Consider the following 17,770-nt stretch of genomic DNA (forward strand, 5'->3'; position numbering starts at 1 on the left):
TTCCAAACCAATTTAGAGGGAAAAAACAAGAGAAATTTCATAACTAAAAAGACAAAAATGGTTAACACTGGCTATGGGAACCAGCAATATGGATCTACTTTCGCCACTGAACCAGATTCTTCAGAATAAATGAAAATGGAATTTGCATGTGTTTTTAGAGTTTTCAGAAGCTGAGGTAGGAAATCCTTTTTTCATGCACAATTATCTACATTGTGACAATCAACATTTTGCAAATGTTCACAGTGGGGCCATGCTTTTATTTACTATATTTAGTATGTGTCAATCTTGTATATTAAGCACCCAACCTTGTGTGCTTACAAGACACCTTTAGCAGTGATTCAGCTAATAACTAAACATAGGCTTCCTTCATGGCAAATAACTTTTCCTTGCTATGTGCTTCACAACTGCAGCCGAAATAGAGCACAAAGGAGTTTTCTGAAGCCATACACTTTAGTCACATGTATCGGTAGTGTAAATGCACACTGCATCCCACAACAGACATACGACTTCCATGCCAAGGGTACATTTCCGGCGCCAACTTATCCCAGCCTTACTGGAATGTTAAAGAGCCAATTTACAAGTCAATTAGGAGAAAAGCACATACGTTGTGGGACAATTTACCTCATAGCACTAAAGGCAAACAGGAATAGGTGGGTGGGGGTGCGCTAAAAAAGTATGTTGCTATCACACAGTCCAATTAAAACAGTAACATTCCTAAAAAGCAATAATCATTTTAGCTTTCCAAAGAATCCTTCTATTTAATGTTATCTTTCTACTACCATAGATGAAAAGGATGCTAACCTTGATGAAGCAATTATCTTGTGCAAATCACCTAAACATATTCCTGGCGGTCAGACAGAGAGGAACAAGCACTTTTCTTCTCATCATTGATGTGTTGTCTGCAGGTCATTCTCATTAACAGTCATGACCTATAGTCCTTGGCAGCCACCACTTGGTTCTCTTTTTCCACTATCACAGTTTTGTCTATGGATCTTTGACACTGGCCCTGTATTGAGGTGTCCTTTACATGCATTGGAATTTAAAAGTATTGCCACATAGGAAGTATCAGTGTTTGTGGCTAGGGCCCACAGTGCACTCTTATGTGTACCTTTAGCTCTGGGAACACACAAGTCAAACATAAAACAAGAATCGCAGATGCACCGGAGTTACAAATAGTGTTGCCGTCTGTTTGAATTCATATTCTAATCTTGTATTAATTCATCAAAGATCCTAAATGGTTCCACTTGGTTTAAAATCACTTCAATCGGATCAACCAGCAAGCATTTCATTATGCCATTGATTACTTCGTAAAAGCTGCATTTGGGAAATAAGAGAACTGTGCAAATCAATATATATACCCCAATAAGAAAAGAGGCCCACGAGACATCCTTTCAGGCATAGGAATAAAGAAAATTAGGTCTAGAATTGCATCATCAGGGGTTGAACCAGCTGGGATCACTAATGTTAACACTGGGGCCTTTGTTACAGCAAGCTTCTTTATTATTCAGAGGTAATAGCACACTTGAATCTTTTCTTTTCTGCTTTATTAGTGGTATTGTTACTGTAATGGATTTGTTTTAAGCAACAGGTTAAAAAACATTTACCCACTTATTAACCAACCTACTGGAGCACTCGCTCATGCCATACTGAAAGTTAAGGCACAGAAATAAAGAAAGCAGAATGGGGACGGAATGCCTCAGCACCTCTGCTGGACTTCTCCCCCTGTTTGTGTGGGGGAGGGGCGGGGTTAGGAGTTTGCATTTAAAGGCAGCACAAACAAATACAAACTGATTCCATATGCAATGCGTCTTGATAGTGGCTGGCTGACTTCAGGCGAATCACTGGGTGCAAGATGCACCGTTCCGTCAACGGGAGAACTTCATGCCAGGTGGACTAATGTTACCAGAGCATTTACAAACTTATACAATGCACCCAGTCGGAAACACTACACAGAACACAAATATGCATCCATGTTAATGGATACATGCTCCTGTCAACAACAAACACCCATCAGAACAACATTAGTTAGCATACTTTACACCCATTCCATTTAGATAGGTATCAACAAGCTCAACACAATTGCTAATAAATACCACACTCCACTGTGCACACTTCCTTTATATGTACTCGAATGTAAAGAGCTATGTATATACAACAGGTACTTATTAGTTGCTAAGCACACAACAGTTCCTGTAGCTAAAATAAAAAAACAATATTCCATTGAGTATATTAAGTAGAACACTGCACACGTACAACACAGTTCAGATATTCCATACAGTTGGTGATCACCAAGCTTACAAAAGTCCCAACTATATCAGTAAATAACCAAAGCCATACTTTTGCAAACCTCATGCACATCCGTCAAGTCGGGCACATGGGACATACGTCAATTGGTAAACACCCTCTGGCTACAAACAGCAAACGTGAAATACCAATCACACCTACACTACTCATGATACAACTCTGTCATGGAATCGTCAAGATCTGGGTGTGAAGCTCCTGCAACCAGGCAGCATCTTATATTGTTGGCAATACAGTGCTATAAATATTTCTGAGCTCAAGTCCAATAGCTAGGCATCACATATTGCAACCACCCTGTATAAACATAAGGAGTTGGTGAGCTTTTCAGGCCTTCTAGAGAGACTTTAATGGCGGGCCTGTGAGTGGGGCTTTAGTAGAATACTATAGTTAATGACACATGCAACTTCTTAGTCAACAGGGGTGGATTTTGCCAAGTAAATGACTCACAGGTGTCTGACCCGATTTAGAACAATGAAGTGAAAGAAAGTTCTGAAAGTCACATTAAGTGACAACTCTTCTCTGACTTAATTTACATAAAGTTTTGGTTGAGATCCTTCAACTCTCTACAATACATCATTTAACTCAGTTGAGATTTATTATGCTGGAATGTCAGGTTGCGAGGATCCATGATTTGAAGACCACAAACGTAGTTCACATGTCCAGATTATGCACTTCATTCTCTACTATAAGTGTGGTCTGTTCTCCAGCCTGATGTGAGAGGGATAAAAGATAACAAGAACAGATAAGCCTACAAGCTTAAGCACAGGCTTAGCTTTCTTGAACCCTTTTTTAGTGTTAGAGGCATGTTATTATGTGCACCAACGCATGGCATTCCCAAACAGTCAGACTCTTATCCGAGACGAATGTGCATAAGAATTTGCATTTCATGTGCATAAAAATAAGTTAACTTCTGGAATGGCACAAGAAACTGACAGTTTGGCAATGAAATCCCAAATACTCTCTTGGCCACCAATGGTCTGTGTTGACACAGCTGAAAGGATTTGCAAACTGCATGTGCCCACTATCACTACACACAGAGTCATAACCAGTAACAGGCCTACTATTATAACACATCTAAACCTACAGAAATTATCCCTAAAATAAGATCAATCTTCTCATCAATGCTCTTCAAGAGTTAACAGTTAAAAGTTATTTTATTCTGGAATGTCTGTTATATTTTTAGCACTTAAACACATTGTTTATGAGGAAGGTCCCCACTTTCTCTATTTTTGCGCTTCTTCATATGGGAGGGGGAGTCTTCTGCACAAGGTGTTTTAAGTCTTTGGCCGGTTATGGTGCATAACTATTGTCCTAACTGACCCTTTTTTTCCCAAGTGTCTGTGTTGTGTGTTTCTCAACCAGATAAGACATATTCCATAACTTCATAGTATTTCCTCCAGTGGTGCTGGAATGAGTTCCTCAGAGGGGGTGCTGTCGTCAGTGTTACATCAGTGAAGCCATTGGTGTTGTGAAAAATCCAGGTGTTACATTGAGTGTAGCAAATGACAAATGCATTTTGTAGCACATTGCCCTAAATAAATGAATCAAGCATGGGGCACTAGAGTACAGTCCGCTAAACATTGCACATTTCCATTGATATGAGCAATACATTTCCATCATTCATCCAGTTTTACGCTAAACCAATGTAGCGCACAAACAATGTGCATTGTTTGTGCATTACAAGAGTAAAATGTCTTGGTTTATTTTGATCTTATTAAAAGTTTTGTTTTCATCACACATCGGGATTACAAAAAAAAAGGGGCACCTCATTTGAAGGTTTCTTACTGTTGATAGTTGCTGAAATAGACTAAAATACCTGACTGGATTTCTCTCATCGCCAATCATGACCTATGTTGCTTACAAGAAACTTGGTCTCTAGATTTCATCCACAAGTCAGGTTTCTTAACCTTTTTATCCCCGCCACTTCTAATCAACGGGGTAGACCCTCGGGAGGACTGGGTTAGATCCCCCCTTCACTGTGCCATACGACAACTCCATTCTGAGTCCTCCGATATTCTGGCTATTGAACTAAGTTACAAAAATAGGCCTAAGATAATTCTTATTAACATCTATGCAAGAGGGACTAGAGATGGAGCCCAATCCCATACAATTCATGCATTGGGAAGCCTACTTGATCAACTTCTTTCCAACCAAAATCTCATAATAACAGACAACTTTAATCCTACTTTTGAACCGCTTGACATTGATGGGGCCCATGGATCCTGTAACGAAGACAAGACCTGGTTTATTCCATCACTGACCATTCCCCGTATTCGTAGGTGTACCCAGACCGCCCTGCAACTTCAGGCTCTAACTGCAGAATACGAGCTTATGGCTGTGAATGGTCATACTAAATCTGACCAGATGGGAGCCCATACTTTCAATAACCAATTCCACACCAGCGGGATAGATTATATCCTGATTGACTGTAGGTTAAAGGCTCTGGTTAATGATATGTGTGTGGTTGAAAGAAGCGAAATGACCACAACCCCCTCTCCTTGTCTTTGAAATAATTTTATTCCACTTTCTCTTCTGGTCCTGTTTCTCTTCTTTTCACCAGGGATGTCAGACCAACTCAAGACAAACGCCACTTAAAATAGAATCAAGTGGTCAATCGCCCCAACATCCTCTTTGCTGTTACCGCCATCATCAGCAAAACAATGACCAAGACTGAGGTAGGGCAACTGGACTGATGTGATCTGCTGATCGCAAACCATGCTGCTTTGTTTGATCGCATATCAGGACATTTTACTGTCCCGATGCGTCCGAGAAGAGGCACGCACAAGCAGAATCTTTGGTATAATGCAGAATGTCGCAACTCAAAAAGGGCCATCAAAACCAGAGACACGTTTAGTATATCCATAGCCCGTAAAGCTTATAAACTAGCAATCTCTAATGCTAAGAGAAGATGGGACGACCAGAGATGGTCCGCCCTTGATAAAGCTTGTACAGAAAGAGATTTTACATCCTTTTGGGAGACAGTCGCCCGAGGGGATACTCCAGTCGTACATGGTCCGGTAAACAACGTTGCCACCTCCACGTGGGTCAAGCATTTTGGCAATCTCTACGCTATCAATTGCCCTAATACCTCCTCAAAAACGGGTCACCAGTCTACCTTCCCCCTGCCTTACACATTTCACCCTGAAGCTATGTTTGTTCTTGCTGATGTCGATCAATCCTTATCGGCGTCTGTAAGGGGTCCTGCTGCAGGGCAGGATGGTGTTCCGGCTTATGTTTTTGTATCGGATAAGGAGCTTTGGGCACATTACATTCTGACCATTGCAAACGCCATCGCCACAGGGGGTTCTATCCTAGAATCCTGGAAAGGCGCTACTGTGATTCCTGTCCACAAACAAGGGGATTGGTCTGTTCCAAGCAATTACAGACCAATAGGCCTCATTGATTGCGTTCAGAAAATTTTCAGTCAATGTATTCTTGAGAAGATCTAGGACTGGATATCTGATATGTCTGTCTGTGCTCAGTCTTTATCAAGCAGGATTACGATCCAAAATCTCCAACAATCTTTGCTCTATTGGCGTACCGTTGTAGACAATAAGGGTAACCTATACCTAGCCTTCGTTGATTTACGTGAGGCCTTTGATCTACGGCCTCGTTCCAGCCTTTGGCAAATACTCGGAGATATGAAAATGCCATCACATCTACTGGCACTGGTAGCGCGTCTCCACAAGGATAATTTTTTACGTGTAAGATGGGGAAGGCAGAATGACTTTACGGACAAGATTACAGTTTCTAGAGGCGTAAGACAGGGCTGCATCCTGGCCTCTACTCTATTTTCGTTATATGCAAACGATGTTGTTTCCCTTTTTTTTTTTATAAGCAAATTTTTATTGATTTTAAAACATGTAAACAATTCAGCCAGTACACAGAAATCACAATTATAAACTCATTCACACAAGCACTGTACCCCCCAATCACAATTCCCATTAAATTACATAAGCGAAATTTGGAATCAGGTTAATCAGGACCATCCACATTCCCCAACCACTTCCCCCACACTCTACGATATTTCTTGACGCACCCCTTCGTTTTGTAGAGGGCTTTTTCTTGGGTCGCACACCAGTCTACCCCTCGTCGCAACCTCTCTAGAGTTGGTGGATTGGGGTTTATCCAGGCCGCCGCAATATCCCGTTTAGCCACCATCATAGCTGTGCTGAAAAACAGCTACTCATTCCTGGACCCATCCAGCCCATCGGTGATCCCCAACAAGGAGTGACGTGGATCGTGAGGAACCTCCCAGCCCAATACCTTCGTTAGCTCCACTTCAATGGATCCCCAGAACTGCCCCAAGCGGGGGCACAACCAAACCATATGGAAGAAGTCGGCCGGAGCATGGTTACATCTGGTACATGACGCGTCTGGGAGCAAACCCGCTCGATGCAGGCGCAGGGGGGTGAGGTATGCGGCATGCAAGTAGTATAGCTGAATCAACTTGAGTTTGGCGGAGACGGTGACTATTCTGGGGGTCATAAGGGCATCACGCCAGTCTACCTCGTCAAGGGTGCCCACCCAGTCCACCCATTGATCCCTCAACTTGGCTAGGGACGTGGGAGTGTTGTTAATTAGGGTGCGGTAAATGCAGGAGACCCCCCCCTACCCAAATCTCCCATCATTGTCTGAGCCTCAGTGGGTCTGTATTCGGGGAGCCTCGTATTGCCTGTGATATGTATGTGGAGAGCATGCCTCAACTGCAAATATTTATAAAATTGGGATGAGTGTAGGGAGTAGCGAGTTTGGAGATCCTGAAAGGACAACATATGGACCCCTGTCCATACATCCCCTAGCTGAGAGATACCGATAAGGTCCCAAGTTCTAAACCCCCGCAACCCGCTAACCTCCCGAAGCCAAGCCCCTGCCACAGGGGAGTACATTGGGTCAGCTTCCCCGTCCACCCCGTGTGGCGGAGCGAGGCCCGCCAGGCCAACAACACAGAGCGCGTCACCTCAGGCAACCGGGTCAGAATGGGCTCCCCGTACAGCATGGCTTGGATGTCCGCGAGCCCCATTTCGTTCAGTTCGAGCCTATAGGCTGGGTCCGACCAGCCCCCATTGAACCAGTCGTGGACTACTAGGAGGCGTACCGCCAGGAAATACAGATACAGGTGCGTCATCCCCATGCCACCATCGTAGGAGGGAATCTGGCACGCCGACAGAGCCACGCGGGCCCGCCCTCTGCTCCAGAGAAATTTGGTGATTAGAGTGTCCAGTTCCCTGAACCAGGCCCTGGAGAAACAGAAGGGGGTGTTCTGCAGGACATAAAGGAACCTGGGGAGGATCATCATTTTAAACAGGGCTCCCCAGGGGATTCAGAGGCAGCGTTTACCATCTAAGGAGGTCCTCCCTAGCCTTCTTAACCAGCGGGGCCACGTTAAGGGACCAGCCGAGCTCGGGAACAAGGGTGAACCAGATCCCCAGATATTTAAAAGACTGCCTCCGGAGTGGTATGGTGGACTGCCAATCGAAGCACTCTCTAGAAAGATGAAGGGGGATCAACACTGACTTCCCGGGGTTTAGCCGCAACCCTGAGGCCTGCTCGAAGGGATGCAGAATCCGGAGACACTGTGGCCCGGAGGAGGCGGGATCGGACAGGCAGACAAGAACATCGTCCGCATATAATGCGATCTTGTCCGTGGCCGTATTGGGCCACTCCCATCCACGGAGGCGGTCTTCCGCCCCAGCACCAGGGACGCCAAGGGCTCCATCGCCAGGGCGAACAGCAACGGAGAAAGGGGATATCCCTGCCTAGTGCCCCTGGTGATGGGGAAGGCCTCCGACAGTACCCCGTTAACCAAGACTCGCGCTCTCGTGTGGGCATATAGGACCTGGACCAGCAAACGGAAGTGTGGCCCAAACCCCATCTCGGTCAGCACGCCCTGTAGGTATGTCCAGTCCACCGAATAGAAAGCTTTTTCGAAGTCTATGGACAGATGTGCCAAATATGGGGTAAGCAGGTGCCGATTTGCCAAAGCCAGCTGCAGCCTTCGGAGGCAGTGGAGGGTCCCCCGCTGAGGCATGAACCCGCATTGATCCGGGTGCACCAATGAGGCCAAGTAGGGTTTCAGCCGTTGGGCCAGAATGGTGGCATAAAGTTTAATTTCGGTGTTAAGGAGTGATATGGGGCGATACTCCGCACACAGTCGGGAGGGAGGCTGGGACTTCGGGAGAACCACGATGGTGGCGATGTCCTCCTCCGGTAGAAACAAACCTCTTTCCACGGTTTCTTTAAATAAGTTAGCTAGGTGGGGCGCTAGGGTGCCCCGGTATGCGGCATAATACTCCTGCGGAAGGCCGTCTGGACCCGGGGTCTTGCCCGGGGAGACCAGAGTGACCGCCTCCTCAATTTCCTTCAAGGAGATGGGGCGCTCTAGGTCCTTCTGGGCTGCTGGCTCCAGCCTAGGGAGGCACACCCCTCCCCGGTCAAGGAGAGCAGCAACGGGCAGCCCGGGGGTCTGTGCAGCATTCAGTTTCCGATAGTATGCAGCAAAGGCATTTGCCATTGCCACGGGATCGCATTGCACCGCTCCAGCTGAGTCCACCCCCTCCGGGATGATGCGGTTCGCCCTGGGATATGTGGCCAACCTGTGCAAGATCGTACCGTTCTTGTCCCCCCAGCCGTAGACTCTTGCTACCGAAGATCTCCAGAGGAGCTTGGCCGCATCCAGGGATAGTTGCTTAATATCGTCCCGGATGAGAGCCAATTGTCTGGCCTGACTGGCATCCTCGGACGTGGATAGTAGCTGTTCCAAGCGAGGCGCCTGCGCCTCCTTGGAAGAGATCTCCTGCAGCTGTGACTGTCTTGCAGAACCTCTTATGGTCGCCTTCCCAACCTCCCACGGGGTACCTGGAGAGGCTACCGATCCCTCGTTGGTATCAAAGTATCTTATAAGCTCTTTCCAGATCTCCTTCCTGAACTCTTTATCCTGGAGGAACCAGGCATTCATCCTCCATGTTTGGTGGGCCGCGGGAGGGGGGCCCCTGAGCTAAGGAGTACCGGGGAGTGGTCGGAAATGCCTCTGGATAGGATACGGACATCAACAATCAGCGAACAGTCGGCGCGGGGACAAAGATCGCATCTATGCGCGCTTGGGTGTGGTGAGCCGCGGAGGTGTGTGTAAATTGGATGCTGCGTGGGTGCCATGTGCGCCATGCATCACAAAGCCCCAGAGACTCCGACCAGTTTCGCAGTTGTTTCGCACTCGCCGCCCGAGCGTCAGATGGGGGTCCCGATGTGTCGAGGGCCGGGGCTAAGACTGCATTAAAATCCCCCGCAATGACCATGTTGCCTGCGGGCGCGTTATGTAGTAAGGAAGCAGTGTGTGCAAGTGTGGGTGCAAGCACGGAGGGAGGGGCATATATCGACATGAGAGTGAGGGGTGTACCGGCCAACGAGCCACAAACTCACAGATGAGCCTTGGGGGTCGTGTACCACTTGGGAAAGGACAAAGGGCAGTGTACGCCTTAGAAGGATTGCAACACCTCGCGAGCCCCTGGAAAAGCCGGAGTGCCATACCCTATCGTAGCCATAACGGGCCAAGAAGGGGCAGCAGTTACCCAAGAGGTGCATTTCTTGGAGCATGAGGATATCTATGTGGAGACGCTTGCGTACCTTAAAACCACTGTACGTTTGTGCTGATCCAACAGACCGTTGACATTCCACGACAACACGTTGAGAGAGCCCAAAGGGGAAGAGTTATCTGTCCTGGTCTAGGCAGAGCGCACGGCTTTCGATGTACAGACACGCTTGGGAGCCTACAGTGGAGCGTGCGATCACTTACTGCGGGGACGCACCCATCCCTCCCTCTTGTAAGCTGTGTTATTCCGTGATAGCTGAAACAAAAACCAACAAAAAGCAGAACAATGTACAAGGAAAAATCTTCCCCAACCCCCCTCACACACACACCCCACCCCACACTTCAGGAACAGAAGCATCTGTCGACCCCCAGTAAACAACACCCAGTACACAGGGCGAACAACCAAACTATAACCAGGGAATGGGGAATCGCGGAGGACCCCTCCTCGTGAGCGGATGCATGTTTACATAGACCATCGGGATGTTAGAAACAGATCAGAGACAATGCGCCGTCTCCGCCGCGCAGCAAGGCCCGGCGGGCAGAGACCGGTTCAAGCAGGGTCCCTCAACAGCATCGGGCTACAGGAGAGGTCTGTGTCCGGAAGGTCAATCATGGAGGGCCGGGACGCCGCACCTCCGTCGTCCAGTCAGCCAGATGAACCTGAGCGCCTCCCCTTCGATGCTCCCTCCTCAACCTGGGGTGGCTGCTGTGTGTGACCCGGCGGGAAGTCCGAGTGAGCTCGCCTACGGTCACGGCGCCTACGGGAGCGATTGCATGGAGGCTGAGGAGCAGAGGGAGCGGAACGGCCTAACCCGGCCCCCGCATCCCCCCCGCTCATGACACAACCCTCAGCCCGCAGGGGGGGCTCCTCCGTCGCCCAGGTCCAAGCCTCCGTCGGGCTATCGAAGAACAGTGTCTTGTTCTCAAATACCACCCTCAGACGAGCCGGGAAGAGGAGCAGATACTGAATGTTAAGTGCCCTCAACTTTTGTTTGACCTCCCCAAAGGAGCGCCGCTGGCCCTGGACCTCGCGGGTATAGTCGGGGAAGATCATAATGGCACAATTTTCGTGGATGACCCGTTGTTGCTTGCGGGCTTCAGACAGGATAGTGTCTCGGTCTTTGAAATTAAGAATCCTCATTATAATCGGGCGGGAAGGAGCGCCCGGAATTGGCCAAGGGGCCAGGGACCGATGCGCCCGCTCAATCGCAAACCAAGGAGACAAGGCTCCCTCAGGGACCCAAGATCTCAACCACCTCGCCAGGAAGTCCACTGTACTACCTTGTTCCTCTCCCTGCGGAAAGCCCACCAAGCGGAGGTTATTGCGTCTAGACCCGTTTTCCGCATCCTCCGCCCGGCGATGCAACTCCTGAGTATGGGACTGAAGACGGGCCACCTGCCCCTTGAGTTGCTGCATGTCGTCCTCCACAGGGTGATCCTGGACTCAGTCTCTTTAATACGGGCGTTTGCGTTGCGAAGATCTTGCCTGATGAGAGTCATATCTAACCTTACTTCTGCGATTTTGCCTTCCACTGAGGTCTGGGATGTGTGGATGGCCTGGAGAATGGCGGCCAGTTCAGCAGACGGAGGAGCCTCCTGCCCAGCCACTCCCCCGGTAGCTCCCCCTTCCGGAGTGGTGAAGCGGTCCATTTTGGTCTGGGTAGCGGGAACCCTTGCAGATCTATCCGTTCTGCCCATGCTCTGCCCCCAGTAAGGATAGGGCTTTCAATGACCTCCCGGCCGGACCCCACTCCAGACCACACCCAGCACCCGCTGGAATAGTGTCGGTTCTGGGACCAACACGACAGGTGATCACGGAAGCACGGTACCGGACAGCGCCAGGCCCGGGAAGGGGAGGTCCAGCCAGGTCAGCCCACCTCGGCCGCAGGTCACAAGAGGGGCACCAGGAACGGGGGAGAGGGGGAGGAGACGGGGCAGAAGGAAGCCGTGCTGACCTGGGCCCCCCTGCACCCGCCTGCCGCCCGAATCCTCCACCCCAACCCAGATGCCTCAGCACCCCCACTCCTCACCTCCACTCCAAGGCGCAGGAGCTCACCGCAGGCCCCCACTGACTGCTGGTGGGGCCCGCAGTATCAGTACAGGCCCCAAATCAAACAGGGGCAAGCAGGCCTCACCACGCGGCCTTCGTAAGCTTTTCACTTCTCCAGAAGCCCAGCAGCAAATGCAGGCGGCGCCCTCTCGTCGGGCCTCCACCAGGCAGGATTAGCGATGCAGCTCCAGCAGGTAAGACACAAAGTAGTATGGCCCTGAGGGCAGACTCACGCCAGACGAGGCGGTGGGCGCGACAGGCCGACCACCCGCGACACCCCTCCCCGCATAAGGTGCGCGGGCAGGCCAGACGCACGGGGGGGTTCCACTCACCACTGTCCCAGGACCCCCCTCTCACCCGGAGGCACCGCTCCTCAGTTCCGCCACTCGCCTCCTCCAGATCACCACTCATCGCCGAGGGCCACTCTCCATCACCAGCCTCAGCCCCCGCCGACCGATGTGGCGGCCAACACTGCGGCAGCACCGCAGGGGGCCGAAATGCAGGGGCCTCCATCACAGGGGGGCCCCAGGATCCGCGCCTCGCCGCAGTTGACCAAGTAGTAAAGTGGAAGAGACAGGGTTCAAAATTTCAGAAGGTATGGAGGAGCTTGTACTATTGCACTGGACACTCCAGCTATGCTCTGGCAGTGATGGTCTGGTTTAGACCTTAGGTTCCCTTCGCTGTTGTTGAGAATGTTCTTGATGAGAACAGCTGATATGTCCTGAAGGGCTGTTTAATTGGTTCTAGCCCCTTGAAGAGTCACCGCCGCCCGAAATTGCGGCTGCGGCAGTCCTAACACCCCTCAGGTCCCGGGAAGGGGAGGACAGCAGACCGGAGCGCAGGGGCAGGGCCTCCTCAACTGCAGGGCATCACCAGACGCGCGGGGAGAGGGGGAGGGGGAGAAGGCGGGGGGAGAGGAGCCGTGCCAACCACTGGGCCTCCTCCCCCTGCCCCGCCGCCCGACCGACGGCCGAAACCTCGCCCCAGACCCAGGTACAGCAGCGCCCCCGCTCCCCACCTCCACACGGGTCCCCCGCAGCAGGCCTCTTACCGGATGATGGCCCACGGCGTCTGCGGCGCCAGCCTAGGCCTTGGGGCAGCAGGGATGATCCGGTCACCTCCGGGCCTCTTCACAAGCTCCGTAGGGTCTCCGTTCACAGCAGGCGGCCCGCGGTGGTAATCCAGGCCTCAAGGCAGCAGGGATGGCCTAGGCACTTCCAGGCCTCTCGCACTAGCCCCACCAGGTCACTGCTCACGGCCGGCGGGCTGAGAGAAACCCCGCCGCGCCACCGCTACAGAGCAGGGGAAGGCATCGCAAGGGGGAACCAGGTTTCTCAATCAGCATGTGCGGCACTAGGAGCCTCCGCCCGCAGGCAAGACCGGCCAGGATCACAGGGCCGGCAAGGATTCAGAGAACTTCTCCGGTGGACGCCGCCATTTTAGGAATGACGTGCGGCGGGTTCGGGAAACCAGGGCGGCCCGCACAGCTCGGAAATCTCCTCACGTTTCCACATAAGACGCCACAGGGGCCCCCAGGCAGCAAGATATTCGATGTGGGGTTCAAGGGGATCCCGATGACGGCGGATGGCATAACGGATGACGGAGGGGTCCAGAGCACACCTAAGGTGCGACCGCCATCTTGACGTTCCTGGCCACGCCTCATTGTTTCCCTTTTAACTCATGTTGATGCAGATGCACCCTCTTTGGCCAATGTCAAAACACCAATAATATTATTCGCAGACAACACCCTTTAGGTCGTCATGATCCCGAGTGGCCAACAAATACTCTTGACACATTTTGAGTAGTTCTGTGTCGGTAGGGGTCTGCATCTCAACATGACCAAAAACTAAGTTAATGACGTTTAACCCCCACAAATCTTTCAAAAAGTGTCTAGAACTTGTGGGGGCACCTTTAGAAATCGTTCCCAGCTTTACTTATTTGGGTATCATCTTCAGCGACAATATGTCTTGGAAGCCCCACTTGACAAATAAACTTTAAAACTTAAGCAACTAACGAGGGCTGTCCACAAAGAGTACAAAGCCTCTTACCACAAATCTATGAGGCCAGCTCTTCCTTTATATGAGACTAGGGCATTGGGGTCAGCCCTTTATGGGGCTGCATTATGGGGGCATGCAAACATTGAAACATTAACCACTACTGAAAACAAATTCTACAGCAAGTTGTCATCTCTTTCTGTTAGTACTCTTCTGGTACCACTCCTTTCGGACTTGGATGTAAGAAGTCTATATGACAAAGCCAGTCTCCGGCCCCTGTTACATAGGAGGCGGGGATGGTCTACTCCCGAACTTGTACATTATACCTTTGCCCATCAGGATGTCATCTCTGCAGGCCATTCCGCCAAAATCCCTAGGCTTTTGCATATTAAAAAGCTATTGCACTTTATTGGGGCTTTTGAGCTTTGGAAACATGTAGCCCCCATTTCTTTTCCATCAAAACTTGCCCTGAAAAGGCTTTATTGGTCAGCAATTGAGGAGGCTAAAGTTTTAAGAAGACCTGACCTTCCTAGATTATCCCACGAATTTCTTGATTTTAAGGATCAGATTGGCTGAGTCATATTGGGACGAAGTGACTGCTCCCAGCGACAGAAAGTTGTATTATCAGTTCAGAACGGGCACTCTTCTGCTGAGACTTTTCACAAGTCTGGTCTTACGTGGCTAGCGATTTATGCCCTCTATGCTCCATCATGTCTGAGAGTGTGCTGCATGTCTTTTTTGACTGTCCCGCTTACGCATGTACCCGCAAGTACTGGTAAGCCCCCACTTGAAGGTGTTTATGCCAGCATAGCCAGCTAGACGCACTTTGCATTCCGAGGGCAGATTGTAGCTCATCTCTTGCTATACCTTATGCTAAGTTTCTTGGGGCCATGTGGACGCTGCGCAGAAAGCTTTTACCTTCCTCTTAACCCTCCCTTTTCACTGTGTTCAGTACCTACATGTACTAATATGGTTTAATCCATTTTTATACCAATTTTTAAAAAAATGTTTAGTCGACATCTTTTATGACAAATTGCATTGTATTTTAATGTAATGTATTGTATCATACTTTTGTGTATTGCATACGTACATTTATAGCCCTGGTGGCCGAAATAAAGTATTTTGATTGATTAAAATAGTTGTAAAGTTAATTTACAAAGGTTGTTGTGCGCTAGAAAACATTTAACATCTTGCAGCCTTTCCGATCATACGTCATGTGCTCCAGCAAGATTGTCACTTGGCTAATGTTATAAAAATTCCCTCCTTCAAGGAAAAAGAAAGTAAATAAGCAGCACCATGTCAAAAGGCATTGCATAAATCTTTGACCTCTCTCAATGAATTCATAGCAAATTAAACAAGATAACTAAACTTAAAGGCTATTTCATTGCTCATTCCCCTTCTGAACTTCTAGAGAGTTAACTTGTGGGTGCGGCAGCACTCCCCGCAGCCCTACTTCCAGCGCCCCCGACTCACTCCACCTTCATGCTGCCTGCAATGAAGGACCGTGATAGCATGGTTCATTGTTTCTGAATCCCACATTCCCAGCTAGTGACTTCCACTGAGCATATAATACATGTGGTGCTGGTGGAAATTACACTGGGGAGAAAGAGCAGCAGTGTCTTCACTGCATGGCAGCCTATACAGCACATACCGTGAAACCCCTCTCGGGCAATACCTATCAATGGCCTCTTTCACCAGGCACAAATAAGTGAAGATTATGTAGAGTTTGTACAAAAGTCAAACCTACTCTAGTTAAAAAGAAAATCCTGAGACAAGCACATGAGTAACAGTCACTGAACTTCAGGCTAAGATCTGGAACCTACGGATTTACCTTGCAGCTGGAAGGAAAAAACAATCCAGCAAAGAGAGTAAAGAGAGCACAATCCGACCAGACAAACTGCAAAGGAAACTCAAGTCTGAGGAGGTCAAAAAATGTTTTTCCTAAGGGTAGAAATGCTTCAGCAGCCCTATACCTTATATGTACACTTCTGATGAGCAACGGGGTAGATTCACAAAGACGCACAAAGCCGAGTAGCTGCAGACATCCAACCTGTGACTTCTAATAGTATTAGCAGAAGCCCCATTCATGCACAGAAGAAATCTATATTTGTCGCAGTTTTCCTGCTGGATGTCCTGCTGGATGCTGGATCTATTCAGCTTTCTCTCCTTTATCAAACAGAAAAGAAGGTTATGGAGCCGCCCAGTTATTTTACGAACGAGTGGCCCTTTCCTGGTACGTTTAGCTTCATCATCTCATGTTGTTGACGCTTACTTGTGTCGAGCTCTGACTACATCTAGGAGATTCAGTGTTATTGCCCTCTACAACTTCTCTCTTCATGAATCTCATGCAGCAGTTCCACATCACCAAACAATGGGTTCATGTTTTCAGCCTCGCCACACTAGCAAACAGGCACTTCAATTCAATTCAATAATCACCATCCACTGCTCTACCAAAAGGATACCCTCTCTTACAATAATCATGACTTCGAGATATTTGACTATTTCTATCACACCACACTTCCTCCTCACACAGTGTGGTCAGACTGCGCTACCTGGCCATTTGTAGTATTGTAATTAAAAATGTATTTCCACCAAACTAGAAACAGCAAAGCACAAGAGCACTTAAGTTCAATGCTCCCACATATTACTACGGATACATCTGCAATACCACCAATAAGCGTCTTTCTTGTTCTTTTTATGTAAATTATGCTACTTAAGTAGTCTAGGGGATAATTTTCCTTTTTTTGTTCCTTAACATTTGCAGGCTGAATACAACGAACAAAACTTAATTTAAAAAAAATCACCTTTGCACCAGAAAGATCTTCTTCGCCATATTTTATTGCAGATTGCAATTTTAACATCTGAAAGGAAAGGAAATGTTATTAATAAGTGTTCTCTGAATTTCTAAGGAACAGTTCGCGCAGCAATGTGCAAAGTACGTCCAGGTAGTTGAGCATGTAGGCAGGGAGCACATGACAATCTGAGGATGTATTAACCTTATTTCAGTACTATCGGAGACACTTGAACAATTGATGAATCAAATACTTGGTAAAATGTGTCGCTAGATTCAGTGATATTAATAAACTTTTGTTTATCAGATCAATGCAACCACTGTCACGGTAGTAAGTATATTTATTTTATTTTAACTGATTATCCTGAAAATTTGCAATTGATCCAGTCCTCTTGGCTCAACGAAAAACAGTCCTGGTTTGGTATAAATGAACATGAACACTTCTGACAAGAAGCTGAAATTATCAATTTCAAAAGTATGTAGGGCACATAGATTACCACGCTTCCTCGATGAGACACATAGGTATATAGAAAAGTAGCAACTGAGCTTATGAAAGATTTACCTTGTGAAAATGATTGAGAACAGAGTGTGGACATCAACTGGGTAAAGATTGGACAATATAACAGGGTTCAACAATTGCTGTTCACTGGGGAGGAATGGCAATTGTCACTAAGAAGCAGGAAACAGTTCAATAGGCATGGAAAAATTGTTAATTAAGGATGTGTGAGGAGAATGATTTCATTTCATGGAGAGCGAAGAGACTGATAGGGCAAAAGAAAGGTTTCATGCACGCTGATAGGTTTGAGTTCAGCTTGGTAGGTTGGCAGGACCTCGTCTACTGCACCTAAGCACTTATTGATAGTATTCATAGAGGGCCAGGCTGCACCCTTGCATGATTAAATCAAAGGGATGTTCAGCTGATACCACAGGATGACTTGCTTGTTCAACGGTGCCTCGATTGCATCTTCAAAATAAAAACAAAACAAATAATATGCATCTGGAGATGGTCTCTTCAGCGCCAGCTTTACCTTGGCCAATAAACAATT

The 17,770-nt window shown here is 48.4% G+C and overlaps 1 protein-coding gene across 1 annotated transcript in view; it reads right to left on the reverse strand.

The window, feature by feature from the left end:
- LOC146789062 (intraflagellar transport protein 70A) overlaps positions 1 to 17,770 on the reverse strand; it is a 276,982-nt gene that overhangs the window by 169,897 nt on the left and 89,315 nt on the right. The window contains exon 4 of the mRNA XM_085629969.1: positions 16,738 to 16,794. Coding sequence (XP_085486095.1) covers positions 16,738 to 16,794 — 57 coding nt within the window. The remainder of the gene's footprint in view (positions 1 to 16,737; positions 16,795 to 17,770) is intronic.

Source organism: Triturus cristatus, chromosome 10, assembly GCF_964204655.1.
Source record: "Triturus cristatus chromosome 10, aTriCri1.1, whole genome shotgun sequence".
In the NCBI taxonomy this organism is placed as follows: domain Eukaryota; kingdom Metazoa; phylum Chordata; class Amphibia; order Caudata; family Salamandridae; genus Triturus; species Triturus cristatus.